The 22,034-nt window shown below is 39.1% G+C and overlaps 5 protein-coding genes across 6 annotated transcripts; 4 read left to right on the plus strand and 1 right to left on the minus strand.

The window, feature by feature from the left end:
* Positions 1–236: 236 nt before the first annotated feature.
* On the minus strand, positions 237–3,766 carry lsm1 (LSM1, U6 small nuclear RNA associated). The gene is made up of 4 exons (XM_029438815.1): positions 3,601–3,766; positions 3,379–3,447; positions 3,035–3,150; positions 237–1,012 (listed from the first exon to the last, which is right to left on the minus strand). Exons 1-4 carry the CDS (start codon positions 3,644–3,646, stop codon positions 842–844), a joined length of 402 nt encoding a protein of 133 aa, XP_029294675.1. The 5' UTR covers positions 3,647–3,766; the 3' UTR covers positions 237–841.
* A 1,211-nt stretch (positions 3,767–4,977) lies between these two features.
* Positions 4,978–8,903, plus strand: bag4 (BCL2 associated athanogene 4). Its single transcript, XM_029438789.1, has 5 exons — positions 4,978–5,253; positions 5,797–5,916; positions 6,075–6,305; positions 6,671–6,934; positions 7,568–8,903. The coding sequence occupies exons 1-5, from the start codon at positions 5,173–5,175 to the stop codon at positions 8,018–8,020; spliced, it is 1,149 nt and encodes a 382-aa protein (XP_029294649.1). The 5' UTR covers positions 4,978–5,172; the 3' UTR covers positions 8,021–8,903.
* Positions 8,904–9,023: 120 nt separating this feature from the next.
* LOC115013560 (dual specificity protein phosphatase 26-like) lies at positions 9,024–11,484 on the plus strand. Of its 2 annotated transcripts, XM_029439947.1 has the most exons (4): positions 9,024–10,090; positions 10,161–10,378; positions 10,781–10,992; positions 11,070–11,484. In XM_029439947.1, exons 2-4 carry the CDS (start codon positions 10,200–10,202, stop codon positions 11,261–11,263), a joined length of 585 nt encoding a protein of 194 aa, XP_029295807.1. In that variant the 5' UTR covers positions 9,024–10,090; positions 10,161–10,199; the 3' UTR covers positions 11,264–11,484. The 2 variants fall into 2 exon arrangements, with proteins under 2 accessions (XP_029295807.1, XP_029295806.1); XM_029439946.1 differs by having other exon boundaries at positions 9,024–10,378.
* A 417-nt stretch (positions 11,485–11,901) lies between these two features.
* On the plus strand, positions 11,902–14,468 carry LOC115013639 (serpin A3-5-like). The gene is made up of 4 exons (XM_029440085.1): positions 11,902–13,235; positions 13,500–13,764; positions 13,902–14,049; positions 14,143–14,468. The coding sequence occupies exons 1-4, from the start codon at positions 12,602–12,604 to the stop codon at positions 14,335–14,337; spliced, it is 1,242 nt and encodes a 413-aa protein (XP_029295945.1). The 5' UTR covers positions 11,902–12,601; the 3' UTR covers positions 14,338–14,468.
* Positions 14,469–15,889: 1,421 nt separating this feature from the next.
* Positions 15,890–20,040, plus strand: carnmt1 (carnosine N-methyltransferase 1). The gene is made up of 8 exons (XM_029439863.1): positions 15,890–16,033; positions 16,550–16,745; positions 17,429–17,595; positions 17,784–17,924; positions 18,151–18,329; positions 18,445–18,558; positions 19,017–19,120; positions 19,221–20,040. The coding sequence occupies exons 1-8, from the start codon at positions 15,897–15,899 to the stop codon at positions 19,419–19,421; spliced, it is 1,239 nt and encodes a 412-aa protein (XP_029295723.1). The 5' UTR covers positions 15,890–15,896; the 3' UTR covers positions 19,422–20,040.
* The last annotated feature ends 1,994 nt before the right edge of the window (positions 20,041–22,034 follow it).

Genomic DNA, 22,034 nt, shown 5'->3' on the forward strand with positions numbered 1-22,034 from the left:
TACCGCCAACCTTCCTGCACGTGCAGCCGGTGTAGAGGGCGTACTGAGGCGGTCATAGGGTGTCCGCAGAGCAGCTGTTTTATATTAACTCACTGGATCCGTCCAAACGATTAACAAGCAGTTATTGACTGATGAAGGCAGATAGGAGAGATTTCTCCGGACGCGCTCTGATCTCTAGAAACAGGACATGCGGAAGTCTGATGCGCTGATATGAAGCCTGCCTACATTGAATTATGCCCTTTCTTCATAGATAGGCATAACAAATGCACGAGTGTGATCTGCATGTTGCTTGTAATGCCATCATTCAGGACCAGAAGTGCTCTGGCTGCTATATGGGCCCAAATCCCATTAAGTATGTTTAACCTTTAATGCCTTAAAAAGTAATTAATTACAACAGAGTATAAATAAAACAGAAAAAAGGCAACATGGTGAGATACAAATTTGTCCAAGCACACCTTCCATAATGAAAAACTAAACTCTTTAATGGAGCATAGCATGTAGTTTGTGTCAATCGCAGGCCCACACACACACCTCCAACAACATATCACCAACAAAATAGAAAGTGCTGCTGTAAAATAATTGCCAACAGAGTGATCGTACATAAACACATGATTCTTTCAAATGTTGCTATAAGTATCTGCAGAGAGCAGCTATCACATTATTTTTTTCTCCAAATAATTCAAATGAAATTCATAAAGTACACTACAGTATACAGACCCAGCATGATGCAGCCTTGTATCCATTAAAATAAAAATAAAACGCTCATGCTCTCTCAAACTCAAATTAAATGTAAAAAGTATCAGTCCCATACAAACTGAGAAAGGGGCTCATGGATTCAATGTTAGTATTCGTCTAAGTTATCGGCTTTGGGTATGGAAAGGCCTCGGTCCTTCAGCGCCAGCATTTTGACTTTCTCCGTCTCCTGTTTGGATTGCTGTTGCAACCGTTGCTCCTCCAGAATCTCTTCGATGGAGACCTGCTGCAGGACCGTGTCGCAGGGCTTTTCCATATCCTGCATAGAGAACATTTCATCAGTCGACAGGCTTAAAACAAACTCATCACGCATCGTGTACATCAGCAAACTGTTCACGCTCTCATGATGGCTTCAGGATTACAAAAAGGGATAGTTTGGATGCTTTGTGAGGCACTTATCCATATAGTCCGAGTACAGTAGATGACAGTCGGCACGCCCCCAGTTTGGAGGAACGGACAAAGCAATGTACTGCTGTGGACTGGGGTAGCAGCAAAACGTATTTTAGCCACCCCCAAAAAGAATGTTAAAGTGTACGCTATATTTAGAATATTTTCATCGCTTTATCTTGCCTTCAGACAGCACTTTGGCGAGGAACTGAAGCGGTTATTTCCCTCGCCTGGATCGGTGAGCTTGTGTGCGTTATTGTGTGACTTTGGTTAGTTCAGATTCACAAAAGTTCCACAATTATACAAACAAACTAACCGAACGAGGCAGCGGTTAGACCAGCAGCTCCCATGTTCTGTGAGGTAAAATCACTGTTTTTGTCAATGGAGTCTGGTGGCTTTCTGGTGTAAGTACGTTTTAAACGTTCTGCATGTAAATATTTTTCTGTTGAGACACACGTGCCAATGTGATCAGCCAATATCTCACCAGACATATCTGTAAAGGCACCAGTACTCCACCACAAACCCAGCCACTTTGCACACTCAATCTCCACCCACATCTCCCGTCTGTCCACAGCAATTAAAAGATTCAGAAATAAATGAATAATAAATTAATAATGAAATGAAACTGCAATAGCAACTCAGTGAAATTATCAAGCTACCGCAAACCTCTCCTACCACAGAAGATGTTAATATCTACTGGAGCGCTGCGTATTGTGTCCGTTTAAAATGAAACTTGTTTTACATTATCACAGCCTATGATGCCCATCACTGTTGTGCATCCATTATTCATGTTTTACTCCGTATACTGAACATCCTGAGCAGCTGTCAAAATGCAGATTTATGACTGAAAGCGTGACGTATAGTTAAAGAGGGTTTGGAAGTAACGTTTGTGCCGTGTGCAGGCCTAGAAGGTCCTATACACTGTCATTGTAATGAGATAAGATACAAATCTAATATTATGGAGGTTTCGGTTGCTATACCTTTTCTTTAATGTTCTGAATAAGAGTCGGTTTAAGTGGCTAAGCAGAAGTAACATTTTTCTGTTAGTTTCAGACGTTTTTTATTGTATTTATTTACAGTACATCTAGATGGCAAATGTATTAATCCGTTTTCAAAGTTTATAGCTCGTGTGAGAGATTCTAGTCATAAATTCCAGCCAGTTTTAACCAGCCATGTATGAGGCAAAAAACGCATGTCACCATCAACCAACGCAGCCGCCTTGTTTACCAAACACGTGATGTTGCACCGAATGAGCCTTTTTGCATCAAAACAACAACAACAACAAAAAGGCAGATTTATTAAAAAGCTTCCGAGCTATTGGTTTCTCATTTACTTCGTTTGTAACTTTGTGATTTACGGCCTGGAAAAATAAAAATCTAAATGTTAGCTTGTGTAAATAAACTCTGTTATCATACAAACAAGCAGTATTAAATTATTATCATCTGAATAAATAAATATAAGAGATACAAATCTCATATTGAAAATTACTTACCAATAGGGCTGCAACTAACAATATTTTCATTATCGATTAAACTGTTGAATATTTTCTGGATTAACAGATTAATCGTTTTACTTATAAAATGTCAGAAATTATGGAAAGTTTCTCGAAGTCAAAAGGTCATAAGTGAGGTCTTCAAATGTCTTGTGTCATTCCAAAAGCAAAAGATATTCAATGTAATATATATAAAATCATTTCTTCATATTTGAGAGGCTGAAAACATAATTTTGGCATAAAAAAATGACTTCAACGATGAATCGATTCTCAAAATAGTTTGCAATGATGAATATATTTGTGAATCCCAATTTGTAAAAGGTCAGCTCTTGTACCACACTATACACACACACACACACACACACACACACACACACACACACACACACACTTCCCACTTACTATCTCTCCAAGAAGTACCACATTCTCTCCTCTCACAATGAATATTCCTCTGGGGATGTCACCAAATTTCTTCCCCACGTGGATGCGCTCTACTGTCTGATGAAAAACTAAATTGGCTGGGGGGGGGGAAGACACACACAAACGAGAAACAGGTTTGAGAAATAAAAGTGCAGTGTTAAAATGACACTTTAAAATAAACTGTTGGATGAATAAAACACACCAGATGGTGGGGAATCATATTAACATTATAATTGAGCATCTGTGGAATTAGCTGAAACACTTTGTCTTGTGTTTTGCATCATATACAAGTAAAAACAAGTGTGAGGTAATTAAATAAGTCATACCAAACTGATCAATGCTTCGGAGGTAACCAATCAGTGTTCTGCCATCTCGGAGCAGCACCAGGTGCTTCTCTGCAGGACACAACACACGCAAGGTTAATTACAACATACAATTATGGTTACAAATGATCCAGTTTGTGTCAGACACGATGCCACATCTTGAAACCATTTCTCAGGCAAACCATCTGCATGCACGGGGGGAGCGCGAGCTCCTCGCGGACTTACTGTCGATGTCGTCAATGAGGCTGGCCGTCCCTGGTACGTAGTTCATCTTGGGATACTTTTTATTGTTTCTTCGTGTACCTTAAAGTAACGTCAAGCCATGAATGTTTCAAAATATGTTTCTTTCAAGAGGAGTACAGGAAGCGTCTTTATACACGCCCGGGATAAACTTCCTGTAGACGCTTAACCCTTTGGGCGCTGCTGTCCAATTTATTTTATTTTTTAGAACCGGTGCTTTAAATAAACATCTTTAAATAAATTTAACACCAAACATGAATCGTTTTTAAGATTAAAATATGAGTATATAAAAAGATTAAATATAAAAAAATAGGATCTTTTTATGACGTGGTTTCTATTGGCTAAAAACATCAACTGACTCAGGCGACACCAAAGATCGTATATAATGACAGATCCGTAACAACTCAACACTTGAGTTTATGTAGCCATAACATTATCGAAATACACATTTATACAATGGTATTCTCTCTCTCTCTATATATATATGTATGTGTGTATATATATGTATGTATGTGTATGTATATATATATATATATATATATATATATATATATATATATATATATATATATATGTATATGTATATGTATATGTATATATATATATGTATATATATATATATATATATATATATATATATATATATATATATATATATATATATATATATATCTTTTTTTGCCCCGTTTGTTTTTTGTTTTTTATTATTTATATATTTTACTATTTTTATATTTTACAAATATATATATATATATATATATATATAAAAATAATACAAAACAAACAGGAAATATGTGTATATATATATATATATATATATATATATATATATATATATATATATATATATTTCCATTTGTTTTGTATTATTTATATATATTTTTTTTGTTTTTTTGTTTATGTATGTGTATATATAACAAATAATACAAAACAAACGAAGATAAATAATTATAATAAGGGGGTTTGTATACAAATGTTTAATTACTAAGCATAAATAAGTACAAAAACATAATAAATAGGAGCAAGGACTTCAAAAATAAGGGGCATAAATCAACACACAATATATTAGAGTACATTTTTCATCAGTGATGAGAAACATAATTTAAAATAATTTATAAACCAAACAAAGAAGGGGTTACTTCCACTTGCTGCAATGAATATATATTGATCGGATATATAAATAATATATATAAATATCGGAAATAGATTAATTTAAATGATCCATATTAACAAAAATAGGGGAAATGACACAGGACATGTAATGCCTGTGCAGCTTTAGTAACATGTGGTTTGTGGTGTCAGAAAATAGCAGCAGAGTGAGAGCTCTTCACTTTTTCTCGTGCTCTTAAAGAGACAGGACAGGATTTCCCGAGCTCGGTGCAATTCAATCATTTCCTGAATCAATCAGGCCGATCTCTACTGTGGAAAAAAACGGCGATATTGATGTTAACAGTTTGGCCCAGCTGACGGCTCAGATAAGTAACGTTACACTTGTTAAAGCTTTTGTTTTTTACAATGGCAGATAACAGGACGGTTGCTGGGGAGCGCGCTTAGCGGATGCATCATCATCAAATGCAGTCAAATCGGCCCTCGACTTGCAACTCGGAAAATACTAACGGGAACTGGAATAACACCATGGTACGTGGGGGGTCAACGCTTTAAGGGTTTGTCCGCTGTCTTTCAGTGTGTTTTAATTGTCAAGTAGTTACAGAAAAACACTGGTACCCAGCTAGCTTGCGTTGCGTGAGAGCTCTATCTATGCTAGCTGGACGGCTAACGTAGCTAGCAGGGCATTATGTAACGTTAGTAGTTCACGCGACACAGCTAGTCCAGCTGTCGCGCGACTTTGTCACGTTTATCTGGACGTGACATCACTGAGGATAGTACTATAGTTGAGTCCAAACGTACATGAAAACATATATTTGACCTTAAGTATTCAGCGTGGCCTGTTTTCGGTTAGCTATTCAGTATTTACCTCCTCTGTGCAAAACTAGTTCCGCAAGCAATGCATGAGTCAGTGTTTACTTTATCTTCTGTGATGGGCAGTGATTTTTGAAAGTCTGGTTTATAGTTTCCTGTTAGCGTGTACCAAGGACAGCTGATATTATATATAGTACTACTCCTCCTGGAGTTTAGAGATATTCTCTCATATAAAACTCATGTGTTCTTCTGTGTTCACAGGATGCTCCTCAGTATCCAGGCTACCCTTCACACTACTGGTATCCTCAGTCTCATTCTGCAGGGCACTATGCAAACACCTATCCCTCGGGATCAGATGTTCAGCCACAGTACAATCCACAGGTACAACATAACCTGGCCCTTTTTTTAAATCCGAGTAGCAGTAAATCTACTCGTCCTTAAGTCTCTTAAGTGCTTTCACCTTTCCCTCACATTTTCTAACAGTCAGCTACTATGTTGGAGCAGTTGCATCACTATGATCTCTTGTGCTTTCCATGTAGGTAATGCCTGGAGGTTATCCAAATGGCCATGGTGTCTACAGCCCACCACAGAATCAATATTCAACAAGTGGCTTCCACCCATCCAACCCTTTCTACTGTGCGGACACTCAGAGACCGGCTCTAGGTCAGTATCCTAACCAGGGCTGTCCAGCGGAGCAGAGCAGTGGGCCGTCTGGGCAGCCACACGCTCAACACCAACATCATCACTATCCTGGTCCACACTGTCAAGGGGTGAGTCAACCCTAACCCTAACCCTAACCATGGCCACATGTTAGGAATAGTATTTGCTAAATGTAACATTGCTATTGATTTGTCTCTGACTCTGATATGCTATGCAAAGTGATATAAGTAATACAAATAATTTGCTTTTTTCTGAACTAAAATTATCTTCACACCCTAAAAAAGACAACTTTTTTTAATTTTATTTTTTAAAATATATATATATATATATATATATATATATATATATATATATATATATATATATATATATATATATATATATATATATATATATATATATATATATATATATATATATATATATATTATATTATATTTCATCATAGTATTTGTTTCTCAAAATGAACCCTCAGGGTCCTGGATATCCTCCTGGAGCGTATCCTCACTACAGTGAAGGAGGTCATGCAATGCCTTCAAACCCCCCATACCCCACTGGCCAACCTCACCACCAAAACCCCGAGGCATGGGCGCACTCTGGAGCGTATGCCCCCCCACAGCCGCAATGGCAGCCAGGCCAGCAACCTCCACAAAACCACTACGGAAATCCTGTCCGTCCAGCGCATCCTCCAGCATGGCCAGGGACTGGAACTGGTGCTCCACCACCTTACCAACCCAAGGTATGAATCTGCACCTACTGGTTTCCATGATTCTTTGGTATAGGCCGGTATACGACCGATATGAGACCGAAACAAACACTCAAAGTATTCAATCAATTATTATCTAGAGATTTTGAGAAACTTTTAAATCACATGCTCAAAATGAAAAAGAACGTTTACATTATTGTTGGAAATGTCAAAGTTTGGATGCTCATACAGTTTGTATAAAAGCAGTAATGATGGTAAACAGTAGGCGACCTGAACCCATAGAAATACAATGATAGTAGACCTTGAACTGTTTGCCGTGGACATTTGACCAGTTAAAAAGAAAACCTCAATTGTTGTTGGTTGTTATGGTGACAACACGTGTCAGTGTGGCTGTAAAGTCGAGCACCAGTTTGTGAAATGTGTTTTGACCTACTGTCAACACCAAGCCTGTGTTTCCCTTTTTTATCTGACTTAACAATAGAAATATTAAACAAGGTAACTGAGATACTGCACAAAAGGAGGAGAAAAGATGGTTTTTAAGGCGGGACTGGAACAGTGTGAGGGGCTCTGTATTGCGGAGATCTATGGGGAGGGAGTTCCAGAGCCTGGGGGCTGCCACAGAGAAGGCTCTGTCCCTTTACAATGTTTTGTTTTATGTTATTGCAGGACCAACAGCATCAACGTGCCCAACAAGTGGGACCTAAACCCAGGCCGACCCCATCCCTGAATCCCCCCAATGGAAAGCCAGCCGAAATATGTTCACCTCCCCAAATGTACAACAAAACTGGGAGAGGGGAGCCTCCGCCAGGTGAGCCTCTGCCCTCGGCCCCGGCCCAAGCTCCAAGCCAGGCTGGACCTCATCCGCTGAGCGATAACCCCAGCCTCGCGAAGGTCCAATATGTCATGGCCAGAATGCTACTGCTTCAGGAAGATGTTGATGAGTTTGTTGGCAGAAAGTCAGACAAGAGTTATCGTTGTCTGGAGGAACTGCTGACCAAAGAGCTGCTGGTGCTAGACTCTGTGGAGACTCAGGGACAGGAGACTGTCCGGCAAGCCCGAAAGGAGGCTGTGCAGCGGATCCAGGCTATTCTGGACCGGCTGGAGAAGAAAGCCTTCTGAACTGGACTTATTTACTGGTTTGTGGGTCTCTAAGTCTTGCTGTTTTTCTTCTTCCAGAGCTCTCTCTCTCTCTCTGTCGCTCTCTCTCTCTCTCTCTCTCTCTCTCTCTCTGTCGCGCTCTCTCTCTGTCGCTCTCCCTCTCTGGTACATGGAACCAACCTTGTAAAGCTTAATTATGCTGGTATAAGTGATATGATGGTGTTAGAAGTGTAGACTGATGGTTGTACATATCATAAGTGACTTTGAATCTCAGTGAGTGACTCTGCTGGCTACACAACCTGACTCTCTTACTCAGCTCATCTGTCATGCCTTTGCCAGCATAATGCAGGGCTGAGTCACCGAAAGATCAATTTATTCAGATTTTCGTCATGCTGTCCTTCAGGATTGTGGGTCGATTTTAGACTGATCCTACATCTAACAACACGTGAACTTCATTAGCCGTCTATTGTTACGTCTCATAGTCCGCATGATTTTGTCTTCACCCCCCGATTAGAGGCCATAGACTTAGTTGCCCATCGTCCCGTCTCCATGTCTCTGCAGGAAGAGGTGCAATGCTTTCCTTTTTTAAATTGTGCCCCCAGGCCTGCATGCACTGTAATGTCAGACAAACACTCGATAAAGTCATGACATCTCAAAGCTTATAATTGGGCGTAGAGCGTTGCAGATTAGTGAGAGCCCCCTCAAGATTGCTGTCCTCATTATTCCATCTTTTGGATGAAATTTCTTCCTAAATGCGGACCTAGAATCAGACCTACATATGAATGCCATGTATTTTACTCTAGGAACTACTGTTATTACAGAAACGTAAGGAAAAGTTTAAGAATTACTTGAAAAGCTGTTGAATTATGTTCTTTTTATCCCGTTTTGAACTATATATATATATATATATATATATATATATATATATATATATATATATATATATATATATATATATATATATATATATATATATATATATATATATATATATATATATAATATATATATATATAATATATATATATATATTACACACAGTTGCTGTAAAATATAAAAGAAAAGATGTACTTTAACTTTGTCAGTAATGTTTTGTGCTTCAGGACAATGTTGGTCACAGCACTTGGATCAAGTGTTTCATTTGGACCTCGTTTCTGTTTTCTGTTTCACTAATATCCTTGTTATACAAATCCAGATTTTCTCCATAATCAAAGTTCTCGTGTAGAGCTAGTCTCTTTTCTTTCTCAATCATTCTTGATGTGTTGATTTAGAAAAAAGAGTGCCATATTTCAGGGGATGGTTTTATATAATTAGAAAAAATAAATAAAATTAAGATTACAAGCTTTGCATGAGAAAAACAATCACCTGTCATATGTGTTCATTTTCCTGTGCTGTGAAGTTTCTGTTTTGATGGAGCACAACTGTACAGTTTCAGATGTAATGCATGTTTCCAACACCAGATGGGAATCTTTGCCTGATGAGTATTGAAATTATTACAAGTGAGAAAATAGCAGAGAAATAATTAAATGTCAGTATATTTTTTAACCTGTGCTCTCTCTCTCTCACTGCTTTATATTGTATACAGTTAACAGAGTAACATTAAGAAATATTTAGCGTTTTATATGGATATTGTCTACAGCTAAATGGAAAAGAAATGGAAACACAGTTTTTCAACCCCCTCCCTTAGTGTTTCACAGCCCAGTAAACCCACTGCGCTTATATTGCAATATTGATATCCAGAAAATAATGTCTTTTAAAATAGTGATTGTAAACTATTAATTAGAAAATGCTTGTTTTTTTGTTGTCCAGTGGAAACGGCTACATGGATCCACACTCCCTACATCTGCCCGGCAGCATGCACATCTTTAAATAGAAAGCTATTTTGATGCAAAAGCATAACACAGCCCCCTGAAGGCTTGAGGCACACATGCTAGATTTAATGTGAGGGTCAAATAGCCTGACCAACCTTAGAGCACCCTGCGGTGAGTACATCTGACGAGAAGCAGCCGGAGACTAAAATCACCTGTGCCGTTCATGCTGCGAGTTTAACCAAGCGGTTTCCGACAGCTGATTGGAAATACTTTTATTTTGGTAAGGAGGCTACAAACTGCACATTCAGGTTTTTTTTCTTTTTGACTTTTTGTATTGTCGACTTTTAAAGGACCAGAAGTAGTCTCTAGGAAAGCTCAGAGAAACCGCAATGTCTTATACATGCAAACTTCCCGCGTCCTGGAATGATCAACCCCCCCCTCGGAAGGTGGAAATTGACCTGAGTTCACCCGGCTTAGCTGTGTTTGAGTTGGAAAGACTCTTGTTTACTGGCAAAGCCATCATCAGTCATGCAGATGAAGTCTGGCCAAGGCTATACATTGGTGACCAGTAAGTATTTTTGAAACCCACAGATTGGCTGACAACAGTGAAGCATGTTCTTGTAACTCTTTGCTTTTTATGTTTCCAAATGTGCTTTTGTGAGACCTTTTTTTTTACAAATATTACCCAAGTCAGTCCACATATGATCATAAATCAGATTGAAATACAGTCTGAGTAACTTAAGATCCCGCACAGGGAGCATACGTAAACTACAGCTATGCTATGTGAGAGCAATTTCAGACATGTGAGTTGCATGCCTCAGTCACATGTCTGAAATGGTTTTCTAAATATCAATCATCACAATGAAATACTTAACGTTGCTAATGGATCCTGTTAGAAACACCTGCACTGTTTGACTGTATCCTCTACATATTGTCAGACGGTCAGTGAATGCAGTGTTGTGCTTTTCAGAAACAGTGCAGAGAACCGGGCTGATCTATCCAAGCATCGAGTCACGCACATCCTGAATGCAGCTCACAGTAAACGTGGAGTACAGCCACACATCTATGAGGGCATGGAGGTCAGCTACATGGGCATAGAGGCTCATGACTCCTGTGGCTTCGACATGAGCGTCAAATTCCAGGCAGCAGCCGACTTTATCCACAGGGCTCTGAGCAGAGGAGGTGAGAGAGAGAGATTCATTTTAAAGGTAGTCTGTTTACAACTTAATGTTGCAATGTTATGTTTCTCTGATTCCCAGGCAAAGTGTTGGTGCACTGTCATGTAGGAGTGAGCCGCTCCGCCACCCTGGTCCTGGCTTACCTGATGCTGAAGCACAACCTGAGCCTCGTGGAGGCTATTTGTGCCGTGAAAGATAACCGGGGTGTCATCCCTAATCGAGGTTTCCTCCGACAGCTCATCAAACTGGATGGCCAGCTCTTTGGCACACACTGAGCGCTGCCTGGTGGCATTACTGGTCACATTTCACGGCTTCATGTGATAAAGATAAATCCCATGTTGTTAAAAAAAGTATTTCATTTTACTACTTACAGTATTTGATCATGTCCTGGATCATGTTTTTATTGCCTTTAACTTGAAGGTAAACATATTTATATTCTGTCAATTTGTTCATGTTAAATAATTGGAGTTTTACATAAATAAATATATGAATCTGATGCAGCTTGTCTGTACATATCAGTGCTTGGTACACAGAAAGCAAGATCACATAAAGGAAATGACAAAAACAACAACACGGGTTGTGCGAGGTCCCTATTCTGACTATTTGAGAACTATTTCTTAATCTAAAATGTCAGATCCATAAAGGTTAAGCAGAAGATGTAACTTGTGTGGATCCATTAATTAACTTGTGAACCTACAGAATTTAAATTAAAAAAAGCAGCTAAAGACTAATCAAACCTGGCGTCTGCCTTTATCCTGTGCAGTCTCAGTTTGATGCTGTGGTTAGACAGTAATCATTACACAGAACAAAGGGAGGAGCAGAACAAATAAGACTTTGAGATGGAGAATAAACAAAACCAAAGTTCAGAAACTCGGATTAATCTTATAAAAGGGACGTCCCACACACTGTGTCCGGCCTGAGCTTCGCTGTCTGTGCTTCAACAAGGTAAGTGGATAAAAAGATTGAGAGAGATCAGATGAATTGTTCCCGTCAAGTACAAGTTTAAGTATTCTGCCAACAGTTAAGAACGCTGTTTAACATATTGAGTTTGAGATGTAACTGATTGATCTGTGGCGTGTTACAACTGTATTTAAGATCTTTAGAAATGACCAGATTAACAGATTTATCCTCTTTTGGAGGTTCAATGAATGTATTGTTGTAATTTCAGGAATGTAAAATGAAAGCCTCTTTAACTTTACGTATTTCTCAATAATATTAAATACTCAAGACCTTTAGTCAATAAAAAACAAACCTCTTTAAGTGTTTACTACATTACAGCCCAAATACTCATCAGATTCTGCTTCAAATGTTGCTAAACTCTGATTGGTGCACAGACATACGAGACATCTGCTTCTCTAAATCGGCCGTGCCCGCTTCAAATCAGCGAGAAAAAGAAATGTAGAAATCTAAAATAACCAAAAAACAGACGATGGTTTGTTCGAGCACAGTAGGAACCCATCATCCGGTGCCTTTAAAACAATATATTTACGATAAGCTTCCAGGAAAATCAGTGAGTATTTACCATGAAATACCGTCCCTCCCCCACACAACAGCAAACATTGGGTAACCCAAATGAACAATGCTGCACTTTTTAACTTTTGTCCTAGTTCACGATGATGCATGCAGCTGTGGGTGTCTGGATCTTATCAGCAGTGATCTGCGTGGGAAGAGGGGATCATCATTTTGGTCATAGTCAAGGAGACCACGACACCGCACTCGATGGCAGCGCTACCAGCTTCTCACTGGTGTCTTCAGCAAACAAAGAGTTTGCTTTCCGTCTGTACAGCAAGTTAGCAGCTCATGCTGACTCAGTGGGTAAGAATATCTTCTTCTCCCCGGTCAGTGTGTCTCACGCCTTGGCTGCGTTGTCCGTAGGAGCTCGTGGGGAGACCCACCGTCAGCTTTTCAGTGGTTTGGGTTTCAACAACTCCCTACTGACGCAGACAGATGTAGATCAAGCCTTCCACATGCTCTTTGGAGCGTCGAACAATGAATCTCAGCAAGACAGCAATCAAGGGTCCGCAGTGTTCATGGACCAACACTTCAAAGTACAGTTTGAGTTCCTGGAGACCTTGAAGCAGTCCTACTCTGCAGATGCGTTAGTTGTCGACTTCACCAACGCCACAGACAGTGCCAATACCATCAATAAGTACGTGGCGGAGAAGACCAACGGGAAGATAGACAAGCTGGTCGAGAGTCTGGATCCAAGCACAGTCATGTATCTCCTCAGCTACATCTACTACAAAGGCAAAAACATTGTTTTTCATGCACAACAAATATACAAAATACACATTTATATATTCATTTTAATTGTACAATACATATCTTGAATTTTGAACTCGGCTTCATCCAATGTTCAGATTTTGGTTCTGGAAATATATGCACATTAACACATAATTAATATGATAATGCCTAATGTGCATATTTAAACATTATGCTCACTTGTAATACAAGAAAATAATTGTATGTATAACATTCAAATGTGTTTTACTTCCGCTCATCGTCAAACAGGAAAGTGGGCGACTCCATTTGATGCTAAGCGCACTAAGGAGGACACCTTCATGGTGGACGACAGCACCGAGGTTCCGGTCCAGATGATGAATATGGAGGAGCGTTTGGATACCTATTACGACCAGGGCATTAACACATCAGTCCTCAACCTGCCCTTCAACAGCACCTACTCCATGCTGCTGATGTTGCCCGACGACATGGCAACACTGGAGAACGTTATCTGCCCGGGCCATGTCACCAAATGGTTGAAATGGATGAAGCCCAGGTGGGGAGAATCTAAAATCATTCTTAAATTCTTGGTTTCTGATATGTTTGACACTGTATATACAACTTAACTGTGTCAGATCAGTTATTACTGTCGGATCAATGTTTGTCTATTTCACTTTCTTTCTTTTTTTTTAGGAAATATAATATATATCTTCCAAAGTTCTCCATCAAGACTTCCTACAGACTGAATGATGTGATGACTGAAATGGGAATGACAGACATGTTTGGTGATCGTGCAGATTTGAGTGGCATTTCAGAGGGGCAAAAACTGGTAGTCTCAGACGTAAGGACAGAGAGCAAAACATATTCACACATATTTCCTTCCCTATATTCCATCCATCTTTGTTTATCTCACCTCGCCTCCGTTGATCCGTAGGTTGTGCACCAAGCTACCCTGGATGTCGATGAGGCCGGTGCCACCGCTGCAGCTGTTACAGGCATTGGCATCACACCTTTGTCCTTCCAGAGAGTCCCTGTCTTGAAGTTCAATCATCCATTTATGGTTGCCATCATTGAACGCAACACAAAAAACATCCTCTTCTTGGGCAAGATCATCAACCCAAACATCTAATGGAATGAGCACTTTGTGTTTGCTCAAGCACAGCTGTTGCTTCGCATATAAAATACAAAAATATAAAATTGGTCTCCTTCTTCTTGTGGAGTGTGTAGCAAAATGTTTGTTTTTGTACTAGTCTGTGAAAGTAAAATATTACAAGGATAAAATATTAACTGCAGCGATAATCTTTTATAAAAAATACAATATTTTACAGACTTTTCACAATTCAGGGACTATGTGGAGCATTTAATAATAATAATACATTTTATTTGGAGGTGCTTTTCAAGACACCCAAGGACACCTTACAAAATACAGTACAGTATCCTACAACTACTTTCTGTCGTCAGTCTCTTCTTCAAAATGTTTTATCCCAGTCAGAAAACACACTTACGTATATTTATCTCAATAAATACTAAACAAGAGTTGTGTATATTAACCTTAGTATTTCTGAGATGTGTAATATACAGTATTTGAGGGTTTTGCTGTTTCATGGGGTGCCTATGACCATATAAAGGATTTTCCGCCATGTTTTTAGGAATAAAATGTTATATAAATCAGGTTATGAATGAAATATGAACAAGCCCCTCAGTAAAAACGGTCACAATATAAATAGGAATGAAACTTGAAAGTGTGGTGTATGTAAGTGCTACATAATTTTTTAGATAAAACTAATAGATATCACCACAAAACTTCCCCAGTTGATTATGTACATTAAGACAAATATCTTATGTGAAGTTTTCTGAAATTGTATGTTTGAATATGCAAATGAGGCTTAATTTAATGCTAACTTTTGGTGAATTCAGGACATATCTAAAGACGCAAAAGTGTAATAAAATAAACACCTAAATGTCTTTCTTTCCACTATAAATAAGACATGTTATGGAAGCAAAATAGCCCAAACTATCAAAATGGACCAGTGTATGAAAAAACTATGTGTTTGCCTGTAGTTCTTGCCCTAAACACCTAACACAATCAAACCTTTTTGATGCAAATGTTATGGTTTATTCCACTTGTTTACTATACCTTGTTTAATTGCACAGTGTAACAGCTTTTAATATAATTTGAAAACAAAATAGTACTTGACAGCTGCTGGACGAAGCACATGGGGCACTAAAAGGGACATACTGGAGTAATAATGTACTTTGAACCAAGCAGAAGAGAGAGAGGGACTACACAAACAAACTTTATTTGCTGAGGTTGTGTTTTTCTATAAATGTATTTGTAGTGGTGGAAAGTAACTAAGTTTACTCAAATATTGTACTGTTGTATTTTACTGGAATAATTCCATTTTCTACTACTTTATAATTCTACTCCACTAATTTTTTTGGGGAAATATTGCACTTTTTACTCCATTTACTAATTTGATTTAGTTACGTTGCAAATTCAGATTATTATTATTACAAAAGATAAATAAACTAATTGCTGTTTAGACTACATCTTCCACCTGCAGTCTCTTCATCTGACTGTGGGTGGCAGCAACACGCCTCGCATAGTCGGTTATGCTACAATTAATACATCCCAAGAAGAAGAAGTTTGTGGCGTTTTGATTGGACGGCTGTACATTTGTTTCAGACATGGCCGAAACAACAGGAGAGGGACCGCAAGGAGGACCATTTTTAAACAAAGACAGAATTAAAAACAGTCCCGAGGAGGAGTCCAGGCTGGAAAAGCAGCATTTCTGGAGAATAATCGATGCTTTTAGATTTTACAGGTATAATAACATTGCTCAAAATAAAGTACAAGCCAGCTAGCGACAGTTTGTGTCAATAAATGATGTCGTTAGCAAATGACAATAGCAAAGGACAGATATGTAGGTTTGGAGGGAAAACTGCTAACAGATATAGTTCATATGTATTCAAGCATCGGTTACTGCTTCTCATAGTTCAGTCAACTTGCAGCTTCCGGTGGCATTTATTTACCTATTCTCTGACTTTATCTCCACTCATGTCATGGTACCACATCTCCTTCATGATCCATCCTTCCTCTCCTAACCCTGATCCCACCTTAAAACAAACTTAAGAGGGGAATAATGTGATGTAGCAATTGCACTTAAATATAACGAAGACAGTACATAATATAGGAACCATTTCGACCAGAGAGTAGACGCACACTGCATCAATAAGCAGTCTTTACACCACATTGCTCCTCAGATGAGTGACTTGTGTTACTTGTTGATACTCCTGCCATGACAAAGCTTGTGAACACTTGTGTCTTGTCTTCTCCTCAGGGACCATGTCCAGGAGCAGGTCAAGCGTGCTGAGGGTCAGTTTCTGAGCCTCCCGCAGCGCCACCAGAATTTGCTGCCAGATGTTTTGTCCAACCTGAACCGGATCAGCCAGTGTGCCGACCACAACCAGGACATTCTGCAGGGCATCATTCACAACAGCCTCCACATGTTTGAGAACATTGAGTACGGCGAGAGGGTAAGGATCGAGCAAGCCTATACAGTATTCGATTAAATGAAATTCAAAACACTTTATTTATCAATTGGTAGAGTAGTACAATAATAGTAACATAATATAAGAAACCTTTTAACAATGGTTAAAAAAGCAAGGAGCTAACTTGATACATTATCATAATATGATATTAAATGATGATCTTAGTGCAATAAATGAACTGTACATGTTATTATAATGATGATATGAGAGTGATAATCTTAGTGCAAGAGAGATTATTGTTCTTCACACTAGAGCTAAAACTACGGATTCTTTTCATTGACGATTTATCTGTCAAATATTGCCTCCATTAATTGATTAGTTGCGTACTTGTGTTTAGATAATATGTCAGAAAATGGTGATTTATGTCGTTCAGTGTTTCCCAAAGCTCGAGATGACTTCCTTTTAAATGTCTTTAACTCAAATATATTCTGTTTAATGTTATAGAGGAGTAAAGAAAGCAGAACATATTCACATTGAAGAAGCTGGAATCATTATTTTTTATCGATTATCATTTAATTTAACTGTTGACAAGTAGTTGATTAATCTTTGCAGATACAGCATAGTATACAGGACTGCATACTTATACATTTTATAGCGTTGTATTTTAGTTTTTTGTTAATTACTCCTGAAACTTAAGTAGAGATTTTGTGTTTTCATTCAACTTCCAGGAGGATCCGCGGAAGACTCGCTCATCTACTACGTTTGACATGGACAAGGTTAAGTCCACCATAAAGCAGTTTGTCAGAGACTGGAGCGAGACGGGCCGGGCTGAGAGGGACACCTGCTACAAGCCCATCATCCAAGAGATCCAAAGACTTTTCCCGAGTGACCGATAGTAGGAAGCGTTCATGCTTACTCCCAGATTACCACGCAAACACCTGCCTGCATGCATGCTAACACATAATGATATGTGGATACTAAATGATACAAGCAAACACTATTTTATCATTAATCATTCTGACGATGTGACTTACTCCATGTTTTCTATGTGATATGTGCATTTTGTACATTTTATTATGTCAGTGATGTGTCTAAGGTGAGCGTGCTGATTCCGGGTGCTGGGCTCGGCCGTCTAGCCTGGGAGATAGCGCGGCTGGGTTACGCTTGCCAGGGCAACGAATGGAGCTTCTTCATGCTCTTCTCTTCCAACTTTGTTCTCAATAGGTACAACATTTACTGCCACTAACACTCTGTGACTCCCGCTGCCTTACACTATCACCTTCAAATGCACACATTCATGCAGGATACCTCACACTGCATTCTATAAGTATGTGTCAGTGATCACAAATGCAATGAGAACACATCATTCATATCTTATTCTGTTGTTTGGCAGTGTAATTGTTGAATACCACTTCCATCTTTCCTCATACGTTTGGACTGCTCCATTCAGGTGTGAAAACGTGAACTCTCTGACCCTGTACCCCTGGATCCACCAGTTTAGCAACAACAAGAAATCCTCCGACCAAACGCGACCGATCATCTTCCCCGATGTCAACCCTCAGAGTTTACCACTAGATGCAGACTTTTCCATGGTAGCAGGGGACTTTGTGGAAGTCTACAGGGACTCAGGTCAGTAGAAGCTGCATTTTCTTCCTGTGAATGTGCTGTATCGCTGGTGAATTGTGCATCTTAGCAACATTAACTCAAAGGGCTCACGTTATAATATATTGTCTGTTCGGGTCAGATTCCTGGGACTGTGTGGCGACCTGCTTCTTTATAGACACCGCTCATAATGTCATCGAGTATGTGGAGACGATCTGGAAGATTCTTAAGCCTGGTGGAGTGTGGATAAACCTGGGTGAGTCAGATTAAAAAAGATATATATTTAAACTTTACAGACCTATAAAATGCTTTGTATGAGTAGATACAATACTGTGGGAACTGTATGAAGTTAAAAAAGACAAATACACCGCCAGAGACCTGCATGTACTATATGTTCTTTATTATAGTATAATTATTTTGCTATCGACTGTTGTCAACTGTTTCGCTCAGTTTAGTTAGTTAACGCTTCATTTAGTGATTCTTTGAGTTAAATCTGCAATATCTTCTGCTATCAGACTACATGTTAATAACATCTGTTTGAACTTTTATCTCCAAATGAAAGAAAATACGACTAAACGACACGATATCCCCGAATAGGATGAACATCGATGTCACTGTTTGTTTTAAAGCTTTGACTTATTCAATAGAAAATACAGTTGTTTAAAATAAGTTTCAGGTTTGGGTCTCCGTAACTTTAATTCAATATTCCTCCAGGTCCACTGCTGTACCACTTTGAGAACATGGCCGACGAGCTGTCAGTGGAACTTAGCTACGAAGACATTCGGACAGCGATCGTTAACTTTGGCTTCCATATAGAGGTACGCCAAGGACGTTTCATTTATCTTCATGGCTTAACATCATGTTTGTCTACAGAAATCTTGTTCCAGTAGTAAAACAGTGTTTATGTTTGGGCTGCAGGTGGAGAGAGAGTCAGTTCAGACCACTTACACAGAGAACGACCACTCTATGTTGAGATACATTTACGACTGTGTCTTCTTTGTGGCACGAAAACCTGCTGACCTGTACTTTAACGGTCACGAAGAAGAAAACGACCAACTACGAAGTTCTCCGCCGTGCGCTAAGTCACCACGACGAGAAGGCACCGACAGCCTGACGTGACAGGAAATCCTTCGCCAAAACCCATTAACTTCGAGGCGTGCAACCATTGGCCAAGAGACGCTTAGACTGACAAAAGGAAAAAAGATCAATGGACATACATTTTCTTTTTGTTTTGTCATATATCGTTTTTTATGATTCATCTCATAAAAGATGTCCAACTCCGCAGGCCCTGTGTTACGTGTAACACCTGAAAAACATCTAAATACTCTTTGTGTCTTTTATACCTGGCTTTGAGATGAGTCGTCGCCATTTTAGTGGCTTGTGTGTCAGCTGCAAGCCACGAAGAGCAAACTTCTTTTAACTGCAGTCCTGCCTGCGCTCTTACTAACTCTCATCTCCATTGATTTTCACTGCCTGAGAGAGAGTGTGTGTGTGTGTGTTTGTGTGTGTGTGTGTGTGTGTGTAATAGAACAGCGTGATGTGAGCATTAGCTTTTGAAATCTATTTATTTTTTCACATATGATGCCAATAATGTCGACTCATGTTCATTGATTATCGGTCAACACCGAAAATGTAATCGAATCATGTTTCAGCTTTTCAGGAAAAAGTTGTTTTTAAAGTTGGAGATGACTCATCGACCTTTCTGATGTCTAATCACACTTTGTAATAAAGCCAAACATTAAAAAAAATATTCATCTCCAGAGTTTTAATATTTTATGTTTCGTGTGATTTGCACACCAACATAACGGCACTAAAACGCAGCTCGGGTCTCATTTTAAAGTGTTTTACCAAAGCAAATGTGTTTTTTGTGCGCTATATCAGACTTGCTCATCAATAAGGAAGTAGGTGTTTTTATAAAGAGAATACATGCACTTAAGTTTATACTAAACAATAATATATATATTTCACTGCAGAACAACAATAACGTTGGTTCCACCTCGGCTTTTCTTCCTGTGACTGGTCAAGAATGTTTGCAGTGAAAAGGTCTTTATATTAAATACATATAAGAAGGATTGCATGATAAACCCAAGCTGTTTGTGGATTAACATTTACTGGATGATGTTTAAATGTAAACTTTTGAATGAAATGTTCGATGTTAGAAGCTAAGTTTGGCTTTGTAGTAAGTATACTAGTTAACATTTTAATAACTGACATGCTACATAACCTAGAACGGATGGTACCTGTGTATCAGGCAGCAGGCCGAGGATGACAGTCACGGTAAGTATTTAGTATCGCACCTTTCATAGAACACGATCACAAAGTACACTACAAGAATAAAACTATTACAAATAAGACCATAAAAACAGTAAAATAAACTTTAAAAACACATAATTACAAACTTTAGACAGCATGAGGCGAGACCAAGGCCATTTTTACAGTACATCTTCGAACAGTGACGAAGGTAAAAGACAGGTGGCGTCTGAGGAAATATACCAGGCCTTTTTTAACAGCATTTTGATTTGTTGTTGTAGGAAAGGTTCAGGTGTTATTAATATAATTAATGGTATCTTTTTCTATTCAAGTGTCCCAGTAAGTCATGATACTGTGACAGCATGCACAATACCAAGACTTGGAATTTAGCCATCCTTAATTCACCTTTTTGAATTTGAGGGGAAGAAATCAAGGCTTTGAAAGGCTACGTTCTGCTGTCTGCATGCGTGTCTCCCGCAGTTGCGTCCTTGTTTCACTAACCACCTGCCTTGAGAAAGTGCAATGGTTATTAACCTTGATCCGTGTCTCAAACTATGCCGTGCTGGGTCCTTGAATTTGAGGGAAATGGGCCTTGAAATTCCTTGAATTTGATATTTAACCCTGTTTTTTCACTGGACTTTTTCCAATATAGCAAATATATTAACTTTTAATACCAGCAGGCCATCAAGCCGAAAATTATATCATTACTCTCAGGCCTGTAGCTTGGATTAAATCAGGGGTTTTTCTTGGAATTATGGAGGTCAAAGCAGCCTGGGGAGAGAAATTAAATTGTGTGTTCAATCTTTCATACTGTAGCCTAAGTATACCAAAAATCACAGTTTATTTAGTTAATTCAGAGAAATTGTCCAATTTAACAAATAACCAGACATGCAAATCTTCCTCAAAGCGACTAGCAAATGTACATTCACAAAATAAATGTTCTATTGTTTCAACAAAACGAGCTTTTGTTAGCATGAATGTACCGCCACAGGAAGAGAGGAGGCCCTGGGCGGGGCTTAGCCGGCAGAGCTCTCCTCTGATTGGTTATCCGGACTGTCTCTCAATAACTCTACTACCGGTGCTTTATGTTTGTGCGACTGAAACTGCTGCACACATCCTTGCTAGTGATAGTACAAAACCCCCCCCACGTGTTTTTTTGGCTTACTGCTCTATGCTAGTCTGCGGACAGAGCAAACATTAATGGCGAAGAGACTTGCCGAGGACACTCTGCTGCACGACGCTCCCTCCAAAAGATGTTATCGCTCCCTGAGCAGCACTGACTTGCATGTGGAAAACATGGATCCCACCAACGGGGATGTGAGCTGCAGAAAGAGGCCGCAATATTTCGAAGACCCAGAAAAAGAAAAACAAGAACAAGCAGCTATTCATCGCAAACCCATGGATTTCTGTGAGCCTAGCAAGCATGCAGCTAACGCTTTGACGGTGCACACCTCTGGGAGTACGCGCACGAGCTCCAAGAAA

Source organism: Cottoperca gobio, chromosome 9 (genome assembly GCF_900634415.1).
Source record: "Cottoperca gobio chromosome 9, fCotGob3.1, whole genome shotgun sequence".
Lineage (NCBI taxonomy): Eukaryota > Metazoa > Chordata > Actinopteri > Perciformes > Bovichtidae > Cottoperca > Cottoperca gobio.